The 22,619-nt window shown below is 36.9% G+C and overlaps 1 protein-coding gene across 5 annotated transcripts in view; it reads left to right on the forward strand.

Annotated features, from left to right (window-relative positions):
* The first annotated feature begins 590 nt into the window (after positions 1–590).
* The window catches only part of TTK (TTK protein kinase), a 43,473-nt gene continuing 21,444 nt past the window's right edge, over positions 591–22,619 (forward strand). For 2 of the 5 annotated variants that reach the window (XM_055329524.1, XM_055329520.1), the window contains exons 1-13: positions 1,776–1,913; positions 2,175–2,397; positions 3,058–3,198; positions 5,748–5,970; positions 6,323–6,429; positions 8,665–8,808; positions 10,059–10,173; positions 10,334–10,406; positions 10,501–10,592; positions 12,019–12,106; positions 13,014–13,134; positions 17,418–17,566; positions 21,869–22,005. In XM_055329524.1, coding sequence (XP_055185499.1) covers positions 2,331–2,397; positions 3,058–3,198; positions 5,748–5,970; positions 6,323–6,429; positions 8,665–8,808; positions 10,059–10,173; positions 10,334–10,406; positions 10,501–10,592; positions 12,019–12,106; positions 13,014–13,134; positions 17,418–17,566; positions 21,869–22,005 — 1,457 coding nt within the window. In that variant the 5' untranslated portion in view covers positions 1,776–1,913; positions 2,175–2,330. Of the gene's footprint in view, positions 1,327–1,775; positions 1,914–2,174; positions 2,398–3,057; positions 3,199–5,747; positions 5,971–6,322; positions 6,430–8,664; positions 8,809–10,058; positions 10,174–10,333; positions 10,407–10,500; positions 10,593–12,018; positions 12,107–13,013; positions 13,135–17,417; positions 17,567–21,868; positions 22,006–22,619 lie in introns of those variants that run through there. The other 3 variants (XM_055329521.1, XM_055329523.1, XM_055329522.1) reach the window with 3 other exon arrangements.

Genomic DNA, 22,619 nt, shown 5'->3' on the forward strand with positions numbered 1-22,619 from the left:
CCAGACCTGGGAATGCAAGGGTTCTCAGGGCAATTTTGGAGTTAACAAGGGACCTCTGTAGTTCCTTTCCTACACATACACAAAACCAACCAGCCTTTTCTACCATACAACAGATGTCCTAATGCCGACACAACAAAGACCTCTCTTCAATCGGCAGAGAAGAGAAAGTGGTGCCTTGAACCACAAGGCCACTTTTTTTTTAATTTTTGTAAATATATATATATATACATTTATTTATTTTTAAAGATTTTCATTTATTTATTCATGAGAGACAGAGAGAGGCAGAGACACAGGCAGAGGGAGAAGCAGGCTCCATGCAGGGAGCCTGACTTGGGACTTGATCCCGGGTCTCCAGGATCACGTCCTGAGCTGAAGGCAGGCGCTAAACCGCTGGGCCATCCAGGCTGCCCTTATTTATTTATTTGTTTGTTTGTTTGTTTTTATTGGTGTTCAATTTGCCAACATATAGCATATCACCCAGTGCTCATCCCGTCAAGTGCCCCCCTCAGTGCCCGTCACCCAGTCACCCCAACCCCTACCCACCACCCTTTCCACTACCCCTTGTTCGTTTCCCGGAGTTAGGAGTCTCTCATGTTCTGACACCCTCACTGATATTTTCACTCATTTTCTCTCCTTTTCCCTATAATCCCTTTCACTATTTTTTATATTCCCCAAATAAATGAGACCATATAATATTTGTCCCACTCCACATCACTTGCCATCAGGGAAATACACATCAAAACCACAATGAGATACCACCTCACCCCAGTGAGAATGGGGAAAATTAACAAGGCAGGAAACCACAAATGTTGGAGAGGATGTGGAGAAAAGGGAACCCTCCTGCACTGTTGGTGGGAATGTGAACTGGTGCAGCCACTCTGCAAAACTGTGTGGAGGTTCCTCAAAGAGTTAAAAATAGACCTCCCCTACGACCCAGCAATTGCACTGTTAGGGGTTTACCCCAAAGATAACAGATGCAGGGAAATGCCGGAGAACACCTGCACCCCGATGGTTATAGCAGAACGTGCGCAACATGGAAACACAAAGCCACTTTAACAGCAAAGGCCCAGCAAGGGAGGTGCCCTTTCCCGGCAGGCGCCTGAGCTCTTAAAGCGGACAAACTGGGAGGAAGGGGGCTGATCAGGCGAGTTCCGGCCGCTGCCTTCCCGACGGGCTTGCGTATTCCGAGCAGAATTCTGACAAAGGGGAGGGAGGGCCTTGGCTCCAAGAGGAAGCGCGGAGTTATTTATTTTAGAGCGGGAAGGCCAAGTGGAAGCTCAAGGACAAAAAAGCACGTTGATTCCTGCGCAGGCAGCAGGCGTACAGGTAGCTCTGAGAAAGATCCTTGCTTGCCACGTGCCCCCTAAGCGGGGCAGTGGGAGGGTGAAGGACCCAATCGGGTGGCACCGAGGCGGGAAGGGCCGACTCACAGGCATCGTTTAGGTCCTGATGCTGGGACTAACGGTCTCCGTCACTAGCTTCCTCTCGCCAGGTAGCCCTGCCCAGGCCTGGCTCCCTCCCCGGCAAGAATCCGGGCTGCCTAAGACGGGGAAAGGCAGGAGACCGGGCCCGGTGACACCGGGACGCCCACCCGGCCACAGCGCTACGCTGCCGCCCGCGCAGACCGGGAGGAGTCGGAGCGCAGGGCCTCCCGCGGCGGAACGGGGCGATCCCAGGCACCCGGGCGCTGCTGACGCGCACGAGCCAATTACGGCAGACGCTCCCACGTGACCAGAACTGACCAACCGGCAGCCGCGGCGGTAGCGGCGGGGAAATTCAAACGTGTTTGAGGAGAGGGATCTGGATTCCATCTTTTCTTCCCGATTCCGCTTTCCGGCGGTGTTCTTCCCTCGCAGACACACACCGAGGGACGGCGGCGGCCCGTGTGTGGGGCTCTTTAGCCGCGAGGGCCGGTGAGTGGTGAGAGCGAGGCGGGGAGGACTCAGGGCCTGGTAGAAGGGGGGGGCGCGGCTACACGAAGGGAGGGGGAGGGGAGGCTTCGCAGCTTCCGCCTCTCGGGTGGGTGGGTGGAGGGGGCGATTTTGCTGAGGGCCCAGGAAATGAGAGGTGGGTGTGTACCTCGCTGAAGAGAGAGCCTGGCGGGCCCCTGGGGGGGAGTTTTGGGGACAGGAGATCATTTCCCAAAGGATTTGCCCTCTTGTCTGGTGTTTTAGGACTGGGAGAGGAAACGGTGACCTCGTTCTGACAGTTACCTTTTGAACCCGACTTCAGATAGTGGTGTCTGGCTGCCCACTTTATCGCCCCTTTTCGTTGTCAAGACTCGAGGTCAGGGGCGGTATTGGTAGTATTTACCCTGGGCCACCGGGTTAATGTCTGAGACTCTCAAACCTGAGAGTGACAGGATGAACTGCCCTTTGCAGCATCACTACCATGCAGGTGAGCAAGTGCTCGGTGCTAGAAGAATACAGTAGATTTCTTGGTTTTAGCATGATTTAAGATAGCAAATCATAATTCTGCCAAATAGGCATAAGAATAAGCCTTCTGATATCCCATTCATCAATAAAAGGCGATAATGTTTATTGCATTTTGGCAATACGCCTTGGAAGCACTTGTAATGTGCAGATTGACTTGCATACAGCTGGTGAATAAAGGAATGGTTATTATCATTATCAGAAACATTCTTTATTTCTATATGTCACTGCCAGAATCCAAGCAAACATTCCCTCACATTTAAAAAAAAAAAAATGGGTTTGCACATGGCCCAGAGGAAATAATTCTGGAAAATGGAAAGTTTGAAAGTAAGGACGGGCAGCAATATCTGTGTTGTGCAATGGCTTCATTGAAGTTTCTTTTGGGAAGAAAAGGCGTACCTGGCCTATTGGAAACCTTGCTGGACAAATTATAAGGATATGCTGTTGTTTTTATGCACATAGCTTCACAAATACTACTCTGATAATATCTGTGTTTAGATGTGATAGTATAACGAATACTTTAGTCTTCTGGGTTCTAAAAGGCTAGTTAAAACATCTTTTTTCTTTAATGCTAGTAAAAAGGAATGATGCCCAGTTCTTTTTTTTTTTTTTTTTTTTGCCTTAGAAATGGAGGCTGAAGACGTAGGTGGCAGAGAATTGACAATTGATTCTATAATGAACAAAGTGAGAGATATTAAAAATAAATTTAAAAATGAAGACCTTACTGATGAACTAAGCTTGAATAAAGTCTCTGCTGATTCTACAGGTGAGTTTCTTTTCTTTGAGTGCCCGCTAAGGTAAAGGAATGAAGTATTAATCACTTGCATTTCACAAGTACACTTTTTCTCAGTAATTGTTGCTTACCAATTAGACTACAAACACCTTATAATTTAACCCTTCTGTGTGGAAATGTTCCCATGTTTTTTTTGCATTCCTAAAAATAGAAACCCTTTACAGTGTACTCTTAATGCTTGCATTACTGTCAGCTGTTCCTTCTGTTGATACGCCTGCCAACAGTAGGTATGCCATTTTTTCCCATTTCATTTTTGCTGCAAACTGAGAACCAGATGAATCGTAATGAAATGATGTATACACTTAAAGTCAAACACTCAATTTTTGATAGGGGAGAATCTTCCTTTTATCCTATTATTACTCCTTCTTTTATTCTATTCTCTCTTGCCTACTCTGTTTCAGTGACCGTGGCTTCCCTGCTCTCTCCTATATACTAGACCTACCCCAATGCCTTTGTTCTTGCTCTCTGCCTTGAACACCGCCCCTGAGATACCTCTCTGCTCTTAGCTTTTCCAAGTCTGTTCACAGGTCCTCTCAGTGAGGCCTTTCCTAGCCCACCTATTTAAAATAGCAACCTGCTGGTGTGAGCATGTATATACTTTCCCTGTATTATTTGTCTCTATAGCACTAATCACCTTATGTCTAATTTACTCATGAATTTGTTTGTTGTCTATCTCCTCCACGAGAATGTGAGCTCCATGAAGGCATGACTTTTGTCTGATTTGCTATATCTATAGAGCTTAAAATGGTGCCTGGCATTTAGTAGATACTTAAATTTTTATTGGATGATGAAAGAGTGAAAGTACCCAAAGTTTAATACCCTAGCTTTATGAGCAGTTAGGTCAGAAGCCTAATTCTTTCTATATTTCACATTGTTGGGGTTGTTTGAAATGTGACTTTTGGATAAATTTGTTATATCTATATTGACCATTAAATGGGTGAGGGATTGAAAATAAGTGGAAGACCCTGAAGTCTAGTCATGATGGCAGATCCTACTCACTTGGAACAACCTAGAAACTGATCATTTTGGTCTTAAGCAAAATCTTAGAATATTACCATACTTTATTATGTGTATTTAAATAATGTTAACAAAGCTTGCACACCAAGATGAGTCCTTACTTAAAATTCTTAGCTCACTCAAAACTAAATACTTAACATATATTGATAGCTGGGATAGAAGTCAATGTAAGTATTATAAGCATCCATAGATGCTTAAAACCATGGTTTCTAGGTGACAAGAATTTATATATTCACTGTGCTGCACTGTGAAATATGCTTGGCATCAACTGAATACTAACACAATAAAGACACAATTTAAGTTCTGAGTAGGGAGAGAATGGAGTACTCAGAGGCATGAGGAATACATTTGCAAACAGTGGTTTTTAGACATTTTGCAGACTAATTCTTTAGGAAAGCAATGGAAGGGAGGTAAAAAAGTAGAAAATGAAATTATTTATTTTTTAAAAAAATTTTATTTATTTATGATAGTTACACACACACACACACACAGAGAGAGAGAGAGAGAGAGAGAGGCAGAGACATAGGCAGAGGGAGAAGCAGGCTCCATGCACCGGGAGCCCGATGTGGGATTTGATCCTGTGTCTCCAGGATCGCGCCCTGGGCCAAAGGCAGGTGCCGAACCGCTGCGCCACCCTGGGATCCCTAGAAAATGAAATTAATATCAGCCCAGATTAAAATTAAAAAGCAGAGTTATGAACATGTTATGTTTTAGTAAAAAGCAGACACAACAATTTTTTTTGTAAAAGCAAAGATTTTGCCCTTATTGAAGGTAACTAAAACTCATAGAAATGATAGTTTCTCTGGGAAATCTGAATGTAATAATGTGAGTAATGACTAAAATATCCTGAACAGGAGATTGATATTAATTCAATTTGTCTTTTTAAAATGACTGACAGTAAGTAAATCAATCAATCCATCAATCAATCACAACATGAAAATTCTGGAGGTAACTTGGAGGGAGAAGAAAATAACCATACCGGTTATCTTTTATAAATTGGTTTTGTTTGACTGGGTTAAAGGTAAGTTTGAGGTATATGGAGATTGTGTTGGATGGATGAGGTAAAGAAGGGTATGTTAGGAATGTAACAGTAAGTTTTAAAATCTTTAAAGAGTAAGTCATTGATGAATTTTCTAACAAAGTTGTTAATAGGTGTTGGTGGACGAGGCTTAGGTTTTCTTTGGATAGTTAGAGTGCTGAAATAGAATTAAGCTGGTAGAGCATAAAATTTTCTTAGACTACATATGGTCTTTTTAAAAAGCTACTTATAAGAAAACTGTTTCCAAAGTTTTTCTTTCCTTCAAAATATATAACTTTTGGAGTAAGATAAACTCTTATAAAGACATATATGCAATAAATAAGTTGCTTATATTTATGATTTGTTGAAGTTTTAAAGGTTTTAAGGAGTTTATCTACATGTATACCAAAAATATAAATTATTAACTAATTTGAAGGGAAAGTGCAATTTGGCATTTGTTATGGTATATTTTGTTCTTCTTGTTCAGATAACTCGGGAACTGTTAATCAAATTATGATGATGGCAAACAACCCAGAGGACTGGTTGAATTTGTTGCTCAAACTAGAGAAAAACAGTGTCCCTCTAAATGATGCTCTTTTAAATAAATTGATTGGTCGTTATAGTCAAGCAATTGAAGCCCTGCCTCCAGATAAATATGGGCAAAATGAGAGTTTTGCTCAAATTCAAGTGAGATTTGCTGAATTAAAAGCGTAAGTATTCACTTTTTAACTACATTTAACTACATACATAGCACATAGCTACATTATGAAAAGAAACATGTCAGGGTTGATTGTAAGAAAAGTAATATTTTTTAACCAAATTTTTTTGTTTAGAATTTACAAGTGAATATTGTAAACTCTGTTTACTATGTACGTATTTCCACAAAAGTTACATATTCTGGACTCTGCCTAAAAACATTTTAAAAATCAACATATCAGTATTTAATTTTACGCACAGAAAAAAACAATATCCCACGTTCCTTGGAAAATTGAATGAGGAGTTCTCAAACTTAGGTAGCTCTGTCCTTTTTCTTAAAATTTGACTCTGAAATCTTTATTACAGTATTCAGGAGCCGGACGATGCCCGTGACTACTTTCATATGGCCAAAGCAAACTGCAAGAAATTTGCTTTCGTGCATATATCTTTTGCACAGTTTGAACTATCACAAGGTAATTTGAAAATGTCAAGTCCAAATTTTAATAGATTGCTTACTGCTGTAACTCACATTGTAGTGTTAAATCAGACATATGAAGTAGAATTCTGCGGCAAAAAGCATGAAAGTTGATCAGATAATGTGGGGGAAGAATGCCGCTGACGTATAAATGCAGAGAATATTTGTTATACTAGCTTTTCTACTTGTGAGGCATAATCCCTGGAAATAAGCTGGAAAGTTGTGTTTGTGCTATTAATTAGATTCAGGAAATGTCTAAAGGAAAGTAGCTTTTTCACTGAATATTTGTGTGATAGAAGGACATAAGATATTTACGTTGGCACTTAGATAAAGTTTCCTTATGCTTGGTCTCATAATACCAAGATACACATCAAAATATAATTGTAGCATTAATTGTTAGTTATCCTTTTTAATTAAAAAGACAAAGCAAACTACTGTAGGACCTTTTATTTCTTGTTTATTTGATTCTTGTGTAATATGGACTTTTTTGGACAGAACCATGAGAATCTCTTCAGATGTTTTTAGCCTACCCATTCTTTAGTCTTTTCTTTTTCTCATTTTCCAGGGCTTTTGGATCTGTGCTCAGTCTGCCTTCTGACCACATGTTTCTAATTTTCCCTCTACCTTATTTCTGCTCCAACCACAATCCCATTTACTACCAGTATGCAGACATTATCACTATTGGTTTGGCTCAACCAGAATCCCCATCCCGGTGCCCAAAGCAGGGCTTAGTCACTGGAGTGTATTTCCCAGGGTTGAGGTTGGAGAAAAGCATTGCAAAACCTCAGGAAATGGATTGAGAACCCTGAACTTTTACTTATTTACAAGATTTGAGGCCTAGTGATCTGAATCATCTCTAATCCATCCTGTGCACTGTCAGGTGACTTTTTAAAAAAATCATTCCTTTTCTGCCTAGGAAAATTGATTCCTCCTTGCTAATTAGAGTAAGTTTGGCCAGGCCTTTAATACCCTCCCTCCTTAAAACATTTGTTGAAGTATTACAGCCTATCAATAGCAACTGTAAATTTTATACATTAGAACACATAAATAATGAAAATCTCGAATTTTGTTATCTTTAAAAAAGAAACTATCACTGCAATGTAGTAGTGGCCTCAAGGTCAAAATTGTGATTATTTTGAACAAGGTTATGAATAGGCTTTCAGGAATTATGTGCATCTGTGAAATCATATGTGCAGTTAAGTGTGTATATATATTTTTGTAAGGTTGGTGGACATTCTGCATTTTTTATCAGACTCTCAAAAGGGTCTATGACCTTGTTAAGCTCCCTACTTACTAGTTCTTATCTAAGCCTACCTTTCTTTTGCTGCCCTAAAAATTTTAAATCCTAAAATACCACTATTCTGAATAAATGTATACTAAGTCACTATCAGATATGTTTATATTCTTAAAATTTGTAAACTGTCAGAAGCTAGAAGCCATCTCTCAATCATTTTTAAATCCTAAGTGCCAAGTGTATAGCATAGCTGAGTGGTTCCCATAAATGCTAACACATTCCATATGATCCATGATGTATACATTTGATATTGATAAATCAAATTCTAGACAAAATATATTGAGTAAGTTTGCAGTTGAAAGAAAATTTGGTGATTTATTTGTATTCAGGTAATAATGGTAATCTCAATTATTTTGCATTTTTGGGATGGTATAGCTAAGTCTGGTAGCTAAAGGCTAATCTCTGTTACTACTTTTTAAAATATAGATCCTTTTGATGGAGGATTCTCTTTAGCAAAAGATGTCAACCTTAATAACTAAATGTTGTCATGAATGATAATTATACTGTGTTGTAACAGGTTGGTGTTCTTAGGACTATAATAACATCTAGGGCTTAGTTTTCCCTTTTACTAAATTCCCTAAGTTTCGCTTTATTTGGTTTTTACTGTCCCTAGTTTATACTACTTTGTTATATTTCTTTTACTTTTGAAAACAGACAGTAAAAAAAAAAAAAAAGAAAAAGAAAAACAGACAGTAGTGATAAACTAATGCATAATTATGTTAACTACATATTACATAAGTAAACTATTTGACAGGCATTATTACCAGAAGAGAGAAATTGCTTTTATTTGCTAATGAAATAAGGTACATGAATCTTGGAATAAATATTTTTGCCTAAACCTTTTAAATTTTTAAATTTTCTCCCTAGATCCTGATGAGTAAGTATCTGAGAAATAGAAGATTGCTGCATTAAAATGACAATTATTTTTTACTTTGTTAGGTAATTTCAAAAAAAGTAAACAGCTTCTTCATAAAGCTGTAGAATGTGGAGCAGTACCACTGGAAATGCTGGAAATTGCCATTCAGAATTTAAACCTTCAAAAGAAGCAGCTGCTTTCAGAGGAGGAAAAGAAGAGTTTATCAGGTAAATGTATTAATGTGTACTACTACTTTTCTGTGGCAAAAAATTCAGGATAATTTATTTATAAAGATTTTATTTGTTAATTAGAGAGAGCATGCACATGGGTGCACAGGCAGCTGGGGCAGGCCACTGAGAGGGAGAAGCAGATTCCCTGCTGAGCAAGGAGCCCCATGTGGGGCTCTAGCCCAGAACCCCAGGATCATGACCTGAGCCAAAGGCAGAAGCTTAACCCACTGAGCCACCCAGGCACCCCCAGGATAATATTTTTTTTTAAATACCATCTTTGTAGGGGATCCCTGGGTGGCTCAGCAGTTTGGCGCCTGCCTTTGGCCCGGGGCGCGATCCTGGAGTGCTGGGATCGAGTCCCGCATCGGGCTCCCGGCATGGAGCCTGCTTCTCCCTCTCGTGTGTCTCTGCCTCTCTCTCTCTCTGTGTCTATCATGAACAAATAAATAAAAATCTTTTAAAAAAAAATACCATCTTTGTAGAATGATCAAAATCTAAGATTAAATTTTAGATGTAAAGGAGGTAGGACTTTAAGGAGTAACAAAATCTTTATTAACCCTGTTGGATTTTTTTTTCTTTAATCAAACCCATTAGTAACACATTAAAAACAATTCAGTCTAAGCAAGAGAGTGACTTTTTATTTTTAGAAATAGGGACTGTGGGGATCCATGGGTGACGCAGTGGTTTGGTGTCTGCCTTTGGCCCAGGGCACGATCCTGGAGACCCGGGATCGAATCCCACGTCAGGCTCCCGGTGCATGGAGCCTGCTTCTCCCTCTGCCTGTGTCTCTGCCTCTCTCTCTCTCTGTATGACTATCGTAAATAAATAAAAAAAATTAAAAAAAAAAAAAGAAATAGGGACTGTGCCTTTTTTCTGGGGAAACAGGTGTGTCATGAAAATTACAAAGTATAGTTAGAGAATTGTAACATCTTTGGGATATGAATGTTTACTATAAGTTATCTTCTTAGATATTCTTTTTTATTTTTTAAGATTTTTATTTATTTACTCATGAGAGACACAGAGAGAAGGCAGAGACATACGCAGAGGGAGAAGCAGGCTCCTCGTAGAGAGCCGGATATGGGACTTGATCCCAGAACTCTGGGATCATGCCTTGAGCCGAAGGCAGGCACTCAACCGCTGAGCCACCTAGGTGTCCCATCTTTTTAAATATTCTTGTTTGTGAGATTACTTTTTGTGTATTTCTTGTGTCTGGATAAACTTAATTACACTTGAAAATTTTTTTACAGTATCTACGGTATTGACTACTCAAGAACCATTCCCCAATTCACTTGGACATTTACAGAATAGGAACATCAGTTGTGATTCCAGAGGACAGACTACAAAAGCCAGGTTTTTGTATGGGTAAGGAAACTGAATTTGGTTTTTAGTGTTCATCATACATTTACATTATTTATACATCTGCAGATGTATTTTCACATTACAGTAAAAATACTAGCAGTTAATAGAAATACATATGTTAATATTATTCTTTTAAAAATTGGGACATTTTCTTTCTGTGTAGAGAGAACTTGCCCCCTCAGGATGCAGAGATAGGTCATCGAAATTCCTTGAAACAAACAAACAAAGCTAAACGGGTAAGTTACTTTTGATCTATCTTGATTAAAATGATAGCAGTAAGGTATATGTTTATTTTTTAGTTAGTTACCAAATCTTTCAAAATTTTTTTAGTCATGCCCGTTTGGAAGAGTCCCAGTTAACCTTCTAAGTAGCCCGGATTATGGGAAGACAGATGGTTCAGTTTTACCAAGTTCTACTAAAAGGTATGTTTGAATTTTGATTTTTCAATTTGTTTTCAATACTCCAAGATTGATGACAGAATCCTTTATTGCATAATAGTAATTATGATTAAATGTTTAGTATTAAAGGTTACCAAGTCTCTAAATGCTATTAGGACAAAGGAATGAGTAGGAAATATGACTTTATTTTGCTTTTTCACTCTTTAAAAATCAAAAGAATGGGGGGCAACTGGCTGGCTTAGTCGGTGGAGCATGTGACTCTTGATCTCAGTGTTGTGAGTATGAGCCCCATCTTGGATGTAGAAATTACTTAAAAATAAAATCTTAAAAAGGAAAACTAAAGGAATGATTAACAAATTAGGAAAGAAGGAGAAAAAATATTACATCAATATTAAGCTTAAAAGTTTATGAAGATGTCCCTGGGGTAAAAACTAATGTCTGGACATTTCTTGCTTATGGGTAACCTCTCTGGTAAGAGACTCTCTTCCTTATATATATGAAAGTCTTCATAGCAGGAGTGGAAAGAGATCTAGAATTTCTTTACTAGTTCATTCAAGGAGAAGAGCAGCCATCAGTGGGAAAGATGATTAATTCGCTCATTTGCTTCAGAGCCCAGAGCATCAAGAGGTGGGGCAGGGCAGGTAGAAATGAAATATTGTTCATCGTATCCAGTGTGTTCTCCTTCCTTCAAGTTGGGGTATTTATCCCTTTTAAAAAAATGGGATCTAGTATTCCAGTTTAACTAAAGAAATTTTTCTGGTCTGTTCTTAACTAACCATTCTTGATTTCTTATTTCTATTAAAAAGCCTCCTTGGATTCCAGAGAACCATTTTACAAAGAAACTTCAAAAGTACAACTGCTTGTTTTTAGTTGGCATCTTCTTTAATTAAAATCTTGTCATGCTTAGGGCTTGACCAAAGATAGACATTAAGAGAGCATTTTGGTTATCCAAAATCTAGAAGATAACTTTTGTTGTCTCCACTTCAAACACCTAGTTGAAGAATAAAGGAGACTTTCTCCCAGTATAAAAAAAGAACAAAACCAAGCCAGTCATTTTCTTGGTGTTTGTAATGACAGACTATCTACTAGGCATGGTAGAGACCCATGGGAAGGTTTGTACTCTGGTCCTTAAGCTACTTCAGTCTGAAGTGTAATTTTACCTATATTCTGCTGTCCCATTCTCCATTACCACAGTCATACTTAGTTACAACTGTTACTTAACATAATGAAGTAATACCTATCTCTGTTGGTTTTGTCACTGCCACCACCTAATTTAGATACAATTTAATTACATTTGTATTGTAATTATGCTATTTAAAATTTTTTTCAAGAAATCTTTCCAATTAAGTGCACATATTGTTAAAAAGTCAACTTTAAAATGGAAAAAAATAACACATTATAAAGATTAATTTCAAGTTAAGCTTTAAAACAATTGTTTTGTGGGTAACAGACAGACCTCTGGATCAGAACGCCGAGATATAATTGTGCCTGGATCTAAATCAAGTGGAAATGATTCCAGTGAATTGAGACATTTAAAGGTATTTTGATTTTTAAATCTTTACATGGAGTAAAGTGTCCTGGTCCTGGATCCCTGGAGTTTTTTCTGGAGAAGGTATCCAACAGAGTTCCTGCAGCCCCAAGAGTTATAGGGACTACTAATGGGAAGTACTATGGAAGTCCTAAACTGTTCCTCCAAAATTGAGATGGTAGAGAAATGATCGGTGATCTCCCGGGATACCTTTGAAGTAACAATTATTATGCATATGTTTAAGTAGATTAGTTGGCTTGGGTTTGGGAATAGCTGGGGAGCCATTCCCCCCAACTTCTTTTTCTTGATGTGTTTAATTATTTGATCTGACAGGGCATCTTATGCAGCAATGAGAGTAAATTGTAATGTATCTTTGTGAATTCAAAGATACAGTTTTAGTCTCTGGTGCACTCATTTTTAGGGGTTATACTATTCTTATTGTACTTGAGTTCAACTGCTGGCCTCACAATTTTTGTAATTCCTTTTTCATGGTCTGTGCTTATTGTTTTAACTAATCATAGCTATCTTAGAGAATAGTTTTTGGATTTAGAATAACTACTGTTTTAGACTTATACAAATCTTAATTTTCACTAACGTTATTTTTGGGGTAAAATACAATCATAGTAACAATAATGAGACATGTCTTATGTTGGATTCAAAATTTCAGTCTCTTTTATTAAGTGAATATATTTTAGCAGTTGATTATGTCCTTTGAAAGCACATACGGCCATTCCCAATGCCCTAATCAATAATTCAAGAAATTAATATTAGAGTTTGTTTACATCTGATTATAGTAGGTAATTTACTTAGCAATCTTTTCACATAGATGAGACTTCAGTATTTTGAACACTAAGACAAATTAGTGCTGTTACTGTTTATGAGACTTTATTTTTTGATAACTTATTCTTTCCATGTAGTCTATTCAAAATATCAATTCCAAGGAATCTCTGATGTCAGATGAGAAGAGTTCTGAACTTGATACTGATTCAGTAACCCTAAAGAATAAATCTGAATCAAGTCTTCTAACAAAATTAGAAGGTAAGAGAAACAAAATAAGCTTCCTTAAATAAAAACACTTTGTTGCTTGTGAAAGTTGACCAGCCATCTAAGAATTGCAATGTAAGAGTGTACCTATATCTCTTCATTTTGTATGCCAGTTGAATGATGTAGAATGTTTGAAAATGTATTGAATTCTGCAGCAACAGAAGTTTATTTGACTAAAAGGTGCATAAAAAGAAGAGTGGAAGGACATTACAATGGGATTGAGTTAGGTTTCTCAGTTGGCTTGACAAATACTTTCTGGGAAAAAAAATCACAGAAGCTGTATCTGTAGGACAATTCTCTCTTTTTTGATTTTCCACTATATGAGTACTATGATAAATGGTCTAAGGGTATACAAATGAATGAGACAGTGTCCCAAGGAGATTGCCATCAAGCATGGGAGAGAGACTTTTAAATATAATGCTGTGTAGAGTTTAGAAAGTGTCATGAGAACCACATAAATAAAGTGCTAGAGAACTCAGAGAGTAACATGAAGAACTAATTGATTTAGGGTAAATAAGAAAATGTTTTATGGAGGAAAAGAAACACAAAGAACTGTTTGGGTTTAAAGAGGAAGAAATAGCTGTGATAGAGTATTTTGGATGAAGGGAATAGCAAAAGCAAAAGAATAAAACATTTTAGAAACCAAGACAGTCTAGTTATGTGGAAAACTGTAACAGGTCATATAGAAGTGGGAGATAAGACTCGTAGACTGAATGCCAGGCTTAAATTTTTTTTGTAGACCTCAGAGTACCATTAAAGATTTTTGAACAAGATCACAAATTGGATGATTCCATCCAAACAATTGTTGCCAGATTGACTATTTTTTCTTTAATTGGACAGAGGAGGAAAACTGGGACAAACTAGGCTTGCTGAAACTCTGGTTTCCAAATGGAAACTTTCCTGGTATTAGTCCTGTAAGTTTCATACATCAGTTTGACCCTCAGTCCCCAACAAACTGGGACTGTTAATCACCCTGGAATAATCTCTTTTGTCACTATTTTGACTAAGAAGAGATTCCTATCCCTAGTATTTGAAGGGAATTTTCATGGCATCTATTAGAACTGGTATTATTGAAAAATCATCTTTACCAGATATGCTTGTTATTAGTAGTAGTCTGACACCTATTTTAATGTTTTTCAATAAATGCTTGTTGAGTACCTACCTACACAGTGCCTGTGATACATTCTTACATAGTAAAACTTCAGTCACAAAATTTCCCAAATCATAAGAGTACAGCCCAGTGAAATAGCATTCCATTCATACACATTTCTTATGGGTGTATTCAAAGAGTGAGGTTATAGGGTCACAGGTTGTGCATATGTTCAACTGTGGCAGATATGCCAAATAGTCCTATAGAATAGTTGTGCGATGCCTAAGTGGCTCATCGGTTGAGCATCTGCCTTTGGCTTGAGGTGTGATCCCAATCCTGGGAGGGAAAAAAAAATCCCTGCATGGAGCCTGCTTTTCCTTCTGCCTTTGTCTCTGCCTCTCTCTCTGTCTCTCATGAATAAATAAAATCTTAAAAAAAAGAATGACTGTACCTTTGACCAGATATTTTGCTCTTCCTCCATCTTAGTCTCAATTGTTTTATTGTTGGTTTTTAATTTTAGACATTTGGATGCTGCTATGTGATATGTCATTGTGGTTTTATTTATTTTTTTTTTTAAGATTTTATTTATTTATTCATTCATGAAAGACACGGAGAAAAGCCTGGAGAAGCAGGCTCCATGCAGGGAGCCCAATGTGGGACTTGATCTCGGGTCTCCAGGATCACTCCCTGTGCCAAAGGCAGGCACTAAACCTCTGAGCCACCCTGGGATCCCCATCATTGTGGTTTTAATTAGCACTTCTCTGATGACTTACAACATTAAATATCTTTTTCTGTACTTATTGGCCTTTTAGAAATCCTTTTGTGAAGTACTTGTTTGACTCCTGAAATTTTTTCTCGTTGATACCCAGGAGATATTTATATTATCTAGATAAGTATCTTTTGTTGGATATATGTGTTACAAGTAACTTTTTCCCATTATGTAGTGAAGACTTTTTAAAACAAGAAATTCTTAAATATCAAGCATTTTAATTTATCAGTCTTCTCCTATGTGCTGTTTCCTGTGTCTTTAAACAAATCTATTCCTATTCTAAGATCTTCCATATATTTTAGATGATTTATCATTTTGCTTTTCACATTTGGATTTATCTTCTACCTGAACTTAATATTTGTGTATATGTAAGATGAAGTATCAAGATTCTTTTGGGGGATCCCTGGGTGGTGCAGCGGTTTGGCGCCTGCCTTTGGCCTAGGGCGCGATCCTGGAGACCCGGGATTGAATCCCACGTCGGGCTTCCGGTGCATGGAGCCTGCTTCTCCCTCTGCCTGTGTCTCTGCCTCTCTCTCTCTCTCTCTCTCTCTCTCTCTCTCTCTCTCTCTCTGTGTGACTATCATAAATAAATAAAAAAAAAAAAGACAAGATTCTTTTGGGCTTTTTTCTCATATAGATATCCAGTTGGTCTAGCATTATTTATTGAAAAGACCCTCTTTTCCCTCACTGAATTATAAATTAAGTGATCTGTGTGTGATGTCTGCTTTTGGGTTCTTCTCCATTTCATAGTTCTTTTTATCTATTTTTGTGCCAGTATTACCTTAATTACTGCAATAAGTATATCTGTCAGCTGTAAAATCTTCCAACTTCATTCATCTTTGAGGTTATATCAGCTATTTAGGCCTTTTGAGTTTCTGTATAAATGTTAGGATCTATCAGATGCAAATGCCATTTTGTAAAAAAATGAGATTTTGACTGAAATCCTAACGGGACAGGTTGACATCTTAACAGGTAAGTTGTCTCATCCACTAACCTGGCAAATCCCTTCATTTAAGTAGTCTTTAAATTGTTATCGAGAGTCATTTTCTGTGTAGAGATCTTTCTTATCTTTTGCTAGAGTTATTCCTAAATATCTGATATATTTTTGATGTGATGCTGTGATGATGGATAGGATCTTTTTTTTTTTTTTTGGATAGGATCTTTTAAAAAGTTTTTTTATCCCCTACTTCATTGTTGCTGGTATGTAGAAATATAACTGGCTTTAGTTATTGATCTTAGATTCAATAATGTTTGCTAAATATACAGAATAATTTTAATATTTTTCTATGGATTCTTTCATGCTGTTTGAAAATAATATAGCATTTTTTTTTCCTTCTGATTCTTTTAACTTTTTTTTTTTTTTTGCTGTAATGATGAATGGAAAGGATGATAGGTGGAGATCTTAACTCATTCCTTATTTTAGAGGGAAGCTTTCAGTATTATCATACCCTTGTATGATAATTGCTATAGATTTTTGTGGCTACTCTTATTAGATATCAAAACAGAGTGAATTTTGCTTTATACTTAGATTACCATTAGTTTTTTGTGACTTAGTGTTGAACTTAATCAAATGCTTTTTCTGTGTTTATGGAGTTGATCATATGTTCTCAGTTCTGATATTATGGCAAATTAAACTGATTGCAAAAGTTAAGCAGCCTTTGCATTATTCCTAAATAAACAACTTGGTCACAGTTCATTATCCCTTTTGCATATCAGTGCAAATATTTAGGATTTTTACATTTGGGGCACCCCCGGTGGTGCAGCGGTGTAGCGCTGCCTGCAGCCCAGGGTCTGATCCTGGAGACCTGGGATCAAGTCCCGCGTCGGGCTCCCTGCATGGAGCCCGCTTCTCCCTCTGCGTGTGTCTCTGCCTCTCAGTCTCTCTCTCTCTCTGAATAAATAAATTAAAAAAATACTTATAAAAAAAAAGGATTTTTACATTTATTATGGTAGGAATGAATATAATCATAGAATAGTAAATATATTGTTGAGGCTCTTTTGTTTGGAGACCATTAAGAAGGTAAGATACAGGCTAACTTAAGGTAAAATTTTTGTTAAAAAAACTAGAGGTCTATGAAAAGTAGTGGATTAGTGTCTATTAGTTAGATCTTATGATATATATGTGTTTTTAAATTTTTACTAATTTATTTGGTGTTTTCTGGTGAGGACTGGAAGTATTTAAATTCAGAATGGATTCAGATAGAGCTCTAGGTAGCAACTTAGGAAGATGGCTGTATGGCACCTCAGCAAAATTGCTTGCTAAAAACAAATTGTCAGCAGCTGACTTAAAGTTTCTAGTGTCCTTATTTTTAAGAGTGAAGTACTAATAGAGTTTGTAATATGTTCTGTAGATCAGATTTAATTTTGTTATCAAATTTTCTTTCCTTTTATTGGTAATAACTACAAATGCAATTTCAGAAACTAAGGAACATCAAGAACAAAATGTTACAGTGAGTAACCAGAAACAGTGGCAGTCTGTGAGAAAGTCAGAATGTGTAAACCAGAATCCTGTTGCATCCTCAAATCTGTGGCAGATTCCAGAGGTTTCTCGAAAAGTTGATACAGAGGTAATTTTCTTTTCCTCTCAAGTGTAACATTGCCATTGTTTGTAATGTGGATGATCATTTAAATGTTTTCTTCTTTTATTAAATCCTTATGTACCATATTTAGTGGAATAGTTTTACTTAAAGGGTTTTTTTTTTTTAATTCACAAAACAGTGATCACTAAGAGTCACAGATTCAGTAAAAGTGTATGTCAAGCTGAAGTCTTTAATTTTCAGTGGTATTTCTAGATTTCTGGTAGACTGCTGCTAGGAGTCAGCAAACTACAGCAAATCTAGTCCCCAGTCTGACTGTAAAGCGTGTTTTATTGGAACACAGCCATGCCCATTTATTACTTTTTTATGGCTGCTTTTGAACTGTAAGAGCAGAGTTGAGTAGTTGTAACAGAAGCTATCCGGCTTAAAAGCCTCAAATGTTTATTTTCTTGCTCTTTACAGAATACAACATGCCGATCCCTGAACTAGTGCAATGCTGTGCTAAAGCATTTGACAATTTCCTATTGTCATCCCCATGGATAAAATAGGAAAGTAAAACTAGACAATGTATATGAATTTATAACAGATTGAATGATGATTCCCAATGGCCAAAGGTCATTTCAGAAGGAATGATCTGGTAGGCTACTAGAAAACCATACCTATATATAGTCCATGGTTATACATTCCTCACTGTTTCTTTTTGGTTATAGTGTAACTCAGTGGTTCTCACCTACTTTGGTGTTGGGGTCCTCTTTATACTCTTAATTATTAAGGCCTCTAAAGAGTTTTTATTGGGGATCCCTGGGTGGCGCAGTGGTTTGGCGCCTGCCTTTGGCCCAGGGCGCGATCCTGGAGACCTGGGATCGAATCCCACGTTGGGCTCCCGGTGCATGGAGCTGCTTCTCCCTCTGCCTGTGTCTCTCCCTCTCTCTCTCTCTCTGTGACTATCATAAATAAATAAAAAAAAAAATTACAAAAAAAAATTTAAAAAAAATAGTTTTTATTTATGTAGGTTGTATATCTGTTTTATTGTATTAGAAAATAAATAAAACATTTAAAAACATTAACTTATTAAAAATAATAATAAATCCATATGACATATGACTATAGTCATATATACTTTTATGAAAATAAGTATTTTATGTTTTCTTTCATCGAGGTATAGTTGACATATAACATTTTTTCATGCCTACAACCTAATGATTGAATATTTGTATTATGAAGTGATCACTACAAGTTCAATTAATATCTATAGACATACAGCTACATAATTTTTTTGTGAGAACTTACAAGATTTATTCTCTTAGCAATTTTCTAATATACATGTAGTATTAATAACTATAGTCACCATGCTACACATTATATCTCCATAACTTATTTATTTTGTAACTGGAAATACCTTTGGATCTTTTGACCCCCTTCACCCATTTTGTCTGCCACCCACTGCCACCTCTGGCAGTCATTAATTTGTTCTGTGAATCTCTGAGGTTGTTTTTTTGTTTGTTTTAGATTTCACATATATGCGATAGTATGCGATATTTGTCTATCTCTGTCTGGTTTATATCACGTAATAATGCCATCAATGTCCATCCATGTTGTCACAAATGGCAAGATTTCATTCTCTTTTATGGCTAATAATATTCCACTGTGTGTGTGTGTGTGTGAATGAATGTGAGAGTGTGTGATGTTTTCTTTATCCATTCATCCATTGATGGACACTTAGGTTGTTTCTATGTCATGGCTATAGTAAATAAAGCTGCAGTGAACATAGGGATGCATATATCTTTTCAAGTTAGTGTTCTCATTTTCTTTGGATAAATACGCAGAAGTGGAATTGCTGGATCATATGATAATTCTATTTTTTTTTAAATATTTTATTTATTTATTCATGAGCGACAGAGAGAGAGAGAGAGACAGAGACACAGGCAGAGGGAGAAGCAGGCTTCGTACAGGGAGCCCGATGTGGGACTCGATCCTGGGTCTCCAGGATCATGCCCTGGGGTAAAGGCGGCGCTAAACTGCCGAGCCACCCAGGCTGTCCAATAGTTCTATTTTTAATTTTTTGAGGAGCCTCTCTACTGTTTTCCATAGTGGCTGCATTGATTTATATTCCTACCAGTAGTACACAAGAATTCTCTTCTCCACACACTTGCCAACACTTGTTATTTCTTCTTTTTGATGATAGTCATCCTAAGAAGTGTGAGATGGTTTTGATTTGTATTTCCCTGGTGGTTAGTGGTGTTGAACATCTTTTATGTACCTATTGGCCATCTATATATCTTTGGAAAAATATGTTTATATGACTGTTTACATCTTCTGCCTATTTTTTAATTGGATTGTTTGCTTTTTTGGTATTGAGTGATAGGGGTTTATTATATATCTTGGATATTAACCCCTTATCAGATATATGATTTGCATATATTTTCTCCCATTCAGAGGGTTGCTGTTTGTGTTGTTAATGATTTCCCTTGCTGTGCAGAAGCTTTTTAGTTTGATATAGTTCTACCAAAGCCTTTGCTTTTGGTGTCAGATCAAAAAAAAAAAAAAAAAAATCCTTGCCAAGACTGACATCAGGGAGCTTACTGCCTGTATATTCTTCTGGGAGTTTTATGGTTTCAGGTCTTACATTCAAGAGTTCAATCCATTTTGAGTTAATTTGTGCATATGGTACAAGAAAGTGGTTGTTTTATACTTTTGCTTGTTGTTGTTTTCCCAACACCATTTACTGAAGAGACTTTATCTTAGTTTATTAAAGATCTAAATAATAAGGTAGTAATGTTAGATGGGAAAAATTGTGACAGTTTAAATCATGGTTCATATGAAACACCTTTTCCTTTTTAAATTTGAAAGTCAATAGCATGGTAAAAGGACTCAAAACCATTTATTTGTCATTAGGGAAATGCAAATCAAAACCACAATGAGATACCACTTCATATCCACCAAGATGGCTATAATTAGAAAGAGACAGTAACATGTTGGTGAGAAAGTGGATATATTGGAACCCTCATACACTGCTGGTGAGAATGTAAAGTGGTGCGATAACTTGGAAAATGGTATGGCAGTTTCTCAAAAGACTAACCATATAATTGCCATATGATCTAGCAGTTGTACTTACAAATATATACTCAAGAAAACTGAAAATCTCTATCATACAGAAACTTGTACATAAATGTTCATAGCAAAAAAATAAAATAAATAAATAAATAAATGTTCATAGCAGCATTATATATAACCCTGAATATCCATCAACTGGTGAGTTAATAAAACGTGTACTCTAAATTTATTATTTCATTTTATTATTCAACAATGAAAAGTAATGAATTAGTAATAAATGCTACAACAGGGATGATCTTTTAAAAACATGTGAAGTGAAAGAAACCCTATCACAAATGGCCACATATTGCGGGATCCCGTTGATAGGAAATGTCCAGAATAGGGACATCTGTAGAGGCAGAAAGAAGATTAGTAGTTGATACAGATGGGAGGAGTGGGGAATGGAGGGTGACCACCAATGGATATGGAATTTCTTAGAATGATGAAAATCTTCTGTAATTAAATAGTGCTAATGATTGTGTACTCTTGTGAATACATTAAAAACCACTGAAGAGCACACTTAGGAAAAGAAGAAAAAGAAACCAGGTGGTTTCCTGAGAATCCCTGCTTCTCCAGCAGCCCTCTCAAGTAGAGTGTTTTCGTCTCACTTATCACTTACCTTATATCTGGAAACTCCTGGTAGCTATGCCCAGACCATTTCTTCTGCAAAGCCCTGACTTTGTGAGGCTCCTGCTTTCTGGATATACCATCCTGTTCCTTGCTCATTGCTGTCATCTCTGAACATCTTAGTGACTCCCCAACATTCCTTAAAGATACTAGCCCACTAGCCTTGGATCACTTCCATCTACTTCAAATTTATTACTTCTTCTCCCTCATGACCATTTCCTTAATTTCACCCCAGCTACCCATTCCCATATACTATGGTATTATTGATTAACGAAAGACTAGTGTTCAGAAGTACAGAGTACTTAGTTAGATTATAAAAGTTCACTAATGGTTATAGTAGCCCTCATGGCAGAGGCTTTAGATCCTGTTTTGTTAAACAGTACTGTGTCTTCCCTCCCTTTTTAATCTCTGAGGAAAATATAAGAGGCTTTGGAATTTAGAGTAAAAGAGCTATAATAAGTTTTTGGAAGTCTGGAATACATACATTTTACTCATTTTAGCATGCTTGTGTATTTCATATTTTTCTGTTAGAAATTATAATGTTTGTAAAATTATTGAATAGGTGACTAAAAACTCTAAATTGTGATTTTTTTTTTTTTAATTTTGGTTTAGCAGAAACAACCCATTTTTGAGCAACCTGCCTTTTCAGTTTCAAAGCAGTCACCACCAATATCAGCACCTAAATGGATTGATCCAAAATCTCTTTGTAAAACACCCAGTAGCAGTGCCTTGGATGATTACATGAACTGGTAAAATTACTTTTTGGTGTTTAGTTTGGCACAATAGAAATAACATGGGCTTCAGGGCCAAATAGATCTGTAGTTGAATCCTGCTCTGTTACTTTAAGGAGTTTCCAAACTTCTGTTATTTTTCTGAGCATTAGTTTTTTCATCTGTATAAAGGGAGGGGAAGATGGCTGCAATACATATTTAAGGATTGTTCTGAAAGTCTCTTAATTATATTGTAATCTATACCTACAGTCTATAAGTACTCTAAATATGTAAGACTTCTTGATAATTATACATTGCCACATGGATATCTTTCTGTAATTGAGAGATTTTAAAGGTTAGCATTCTTAGACTGATAAAGGGTAGTAGGTACATTTTATAGCAAAGGAGTTATTAAATGTTTCTGATAGTTTCTGAAAGAAGTTGGTTGTATAGGTCACATGGTTCTGGAGTGTTCAAAAGTAAATGAGTTGAATGGGTGGGAATAAGGGATGAGTAAAGAAAGTGGATGGTCAATGCTGATTGACAGGAAATATAAGGATATTGCAAAACCAAATTAATGACATTTCAAAGAAAGACAATAAAGGAATGTGGTACATTATATCACTCAACTAGTTGGCTATATTTTTAATATC

Source organism: Nyctereutes procyonoides, unplaced genomic scaffold (assembly GCF_905146905.1).
Source record: "Nyctereutes procyonoides isolate TBG_1078 unplaced genomic scaffold, NYPRO_anot_genome, whole genome shotgun sequence".
Taxonomy (NCBI): domain Eukaryota; kingdom Metazoa; phylum Chordata; class Mammalia; order Carnivora; family Canidae; genus Nyctereutes; species Nyctereutes procyonoides.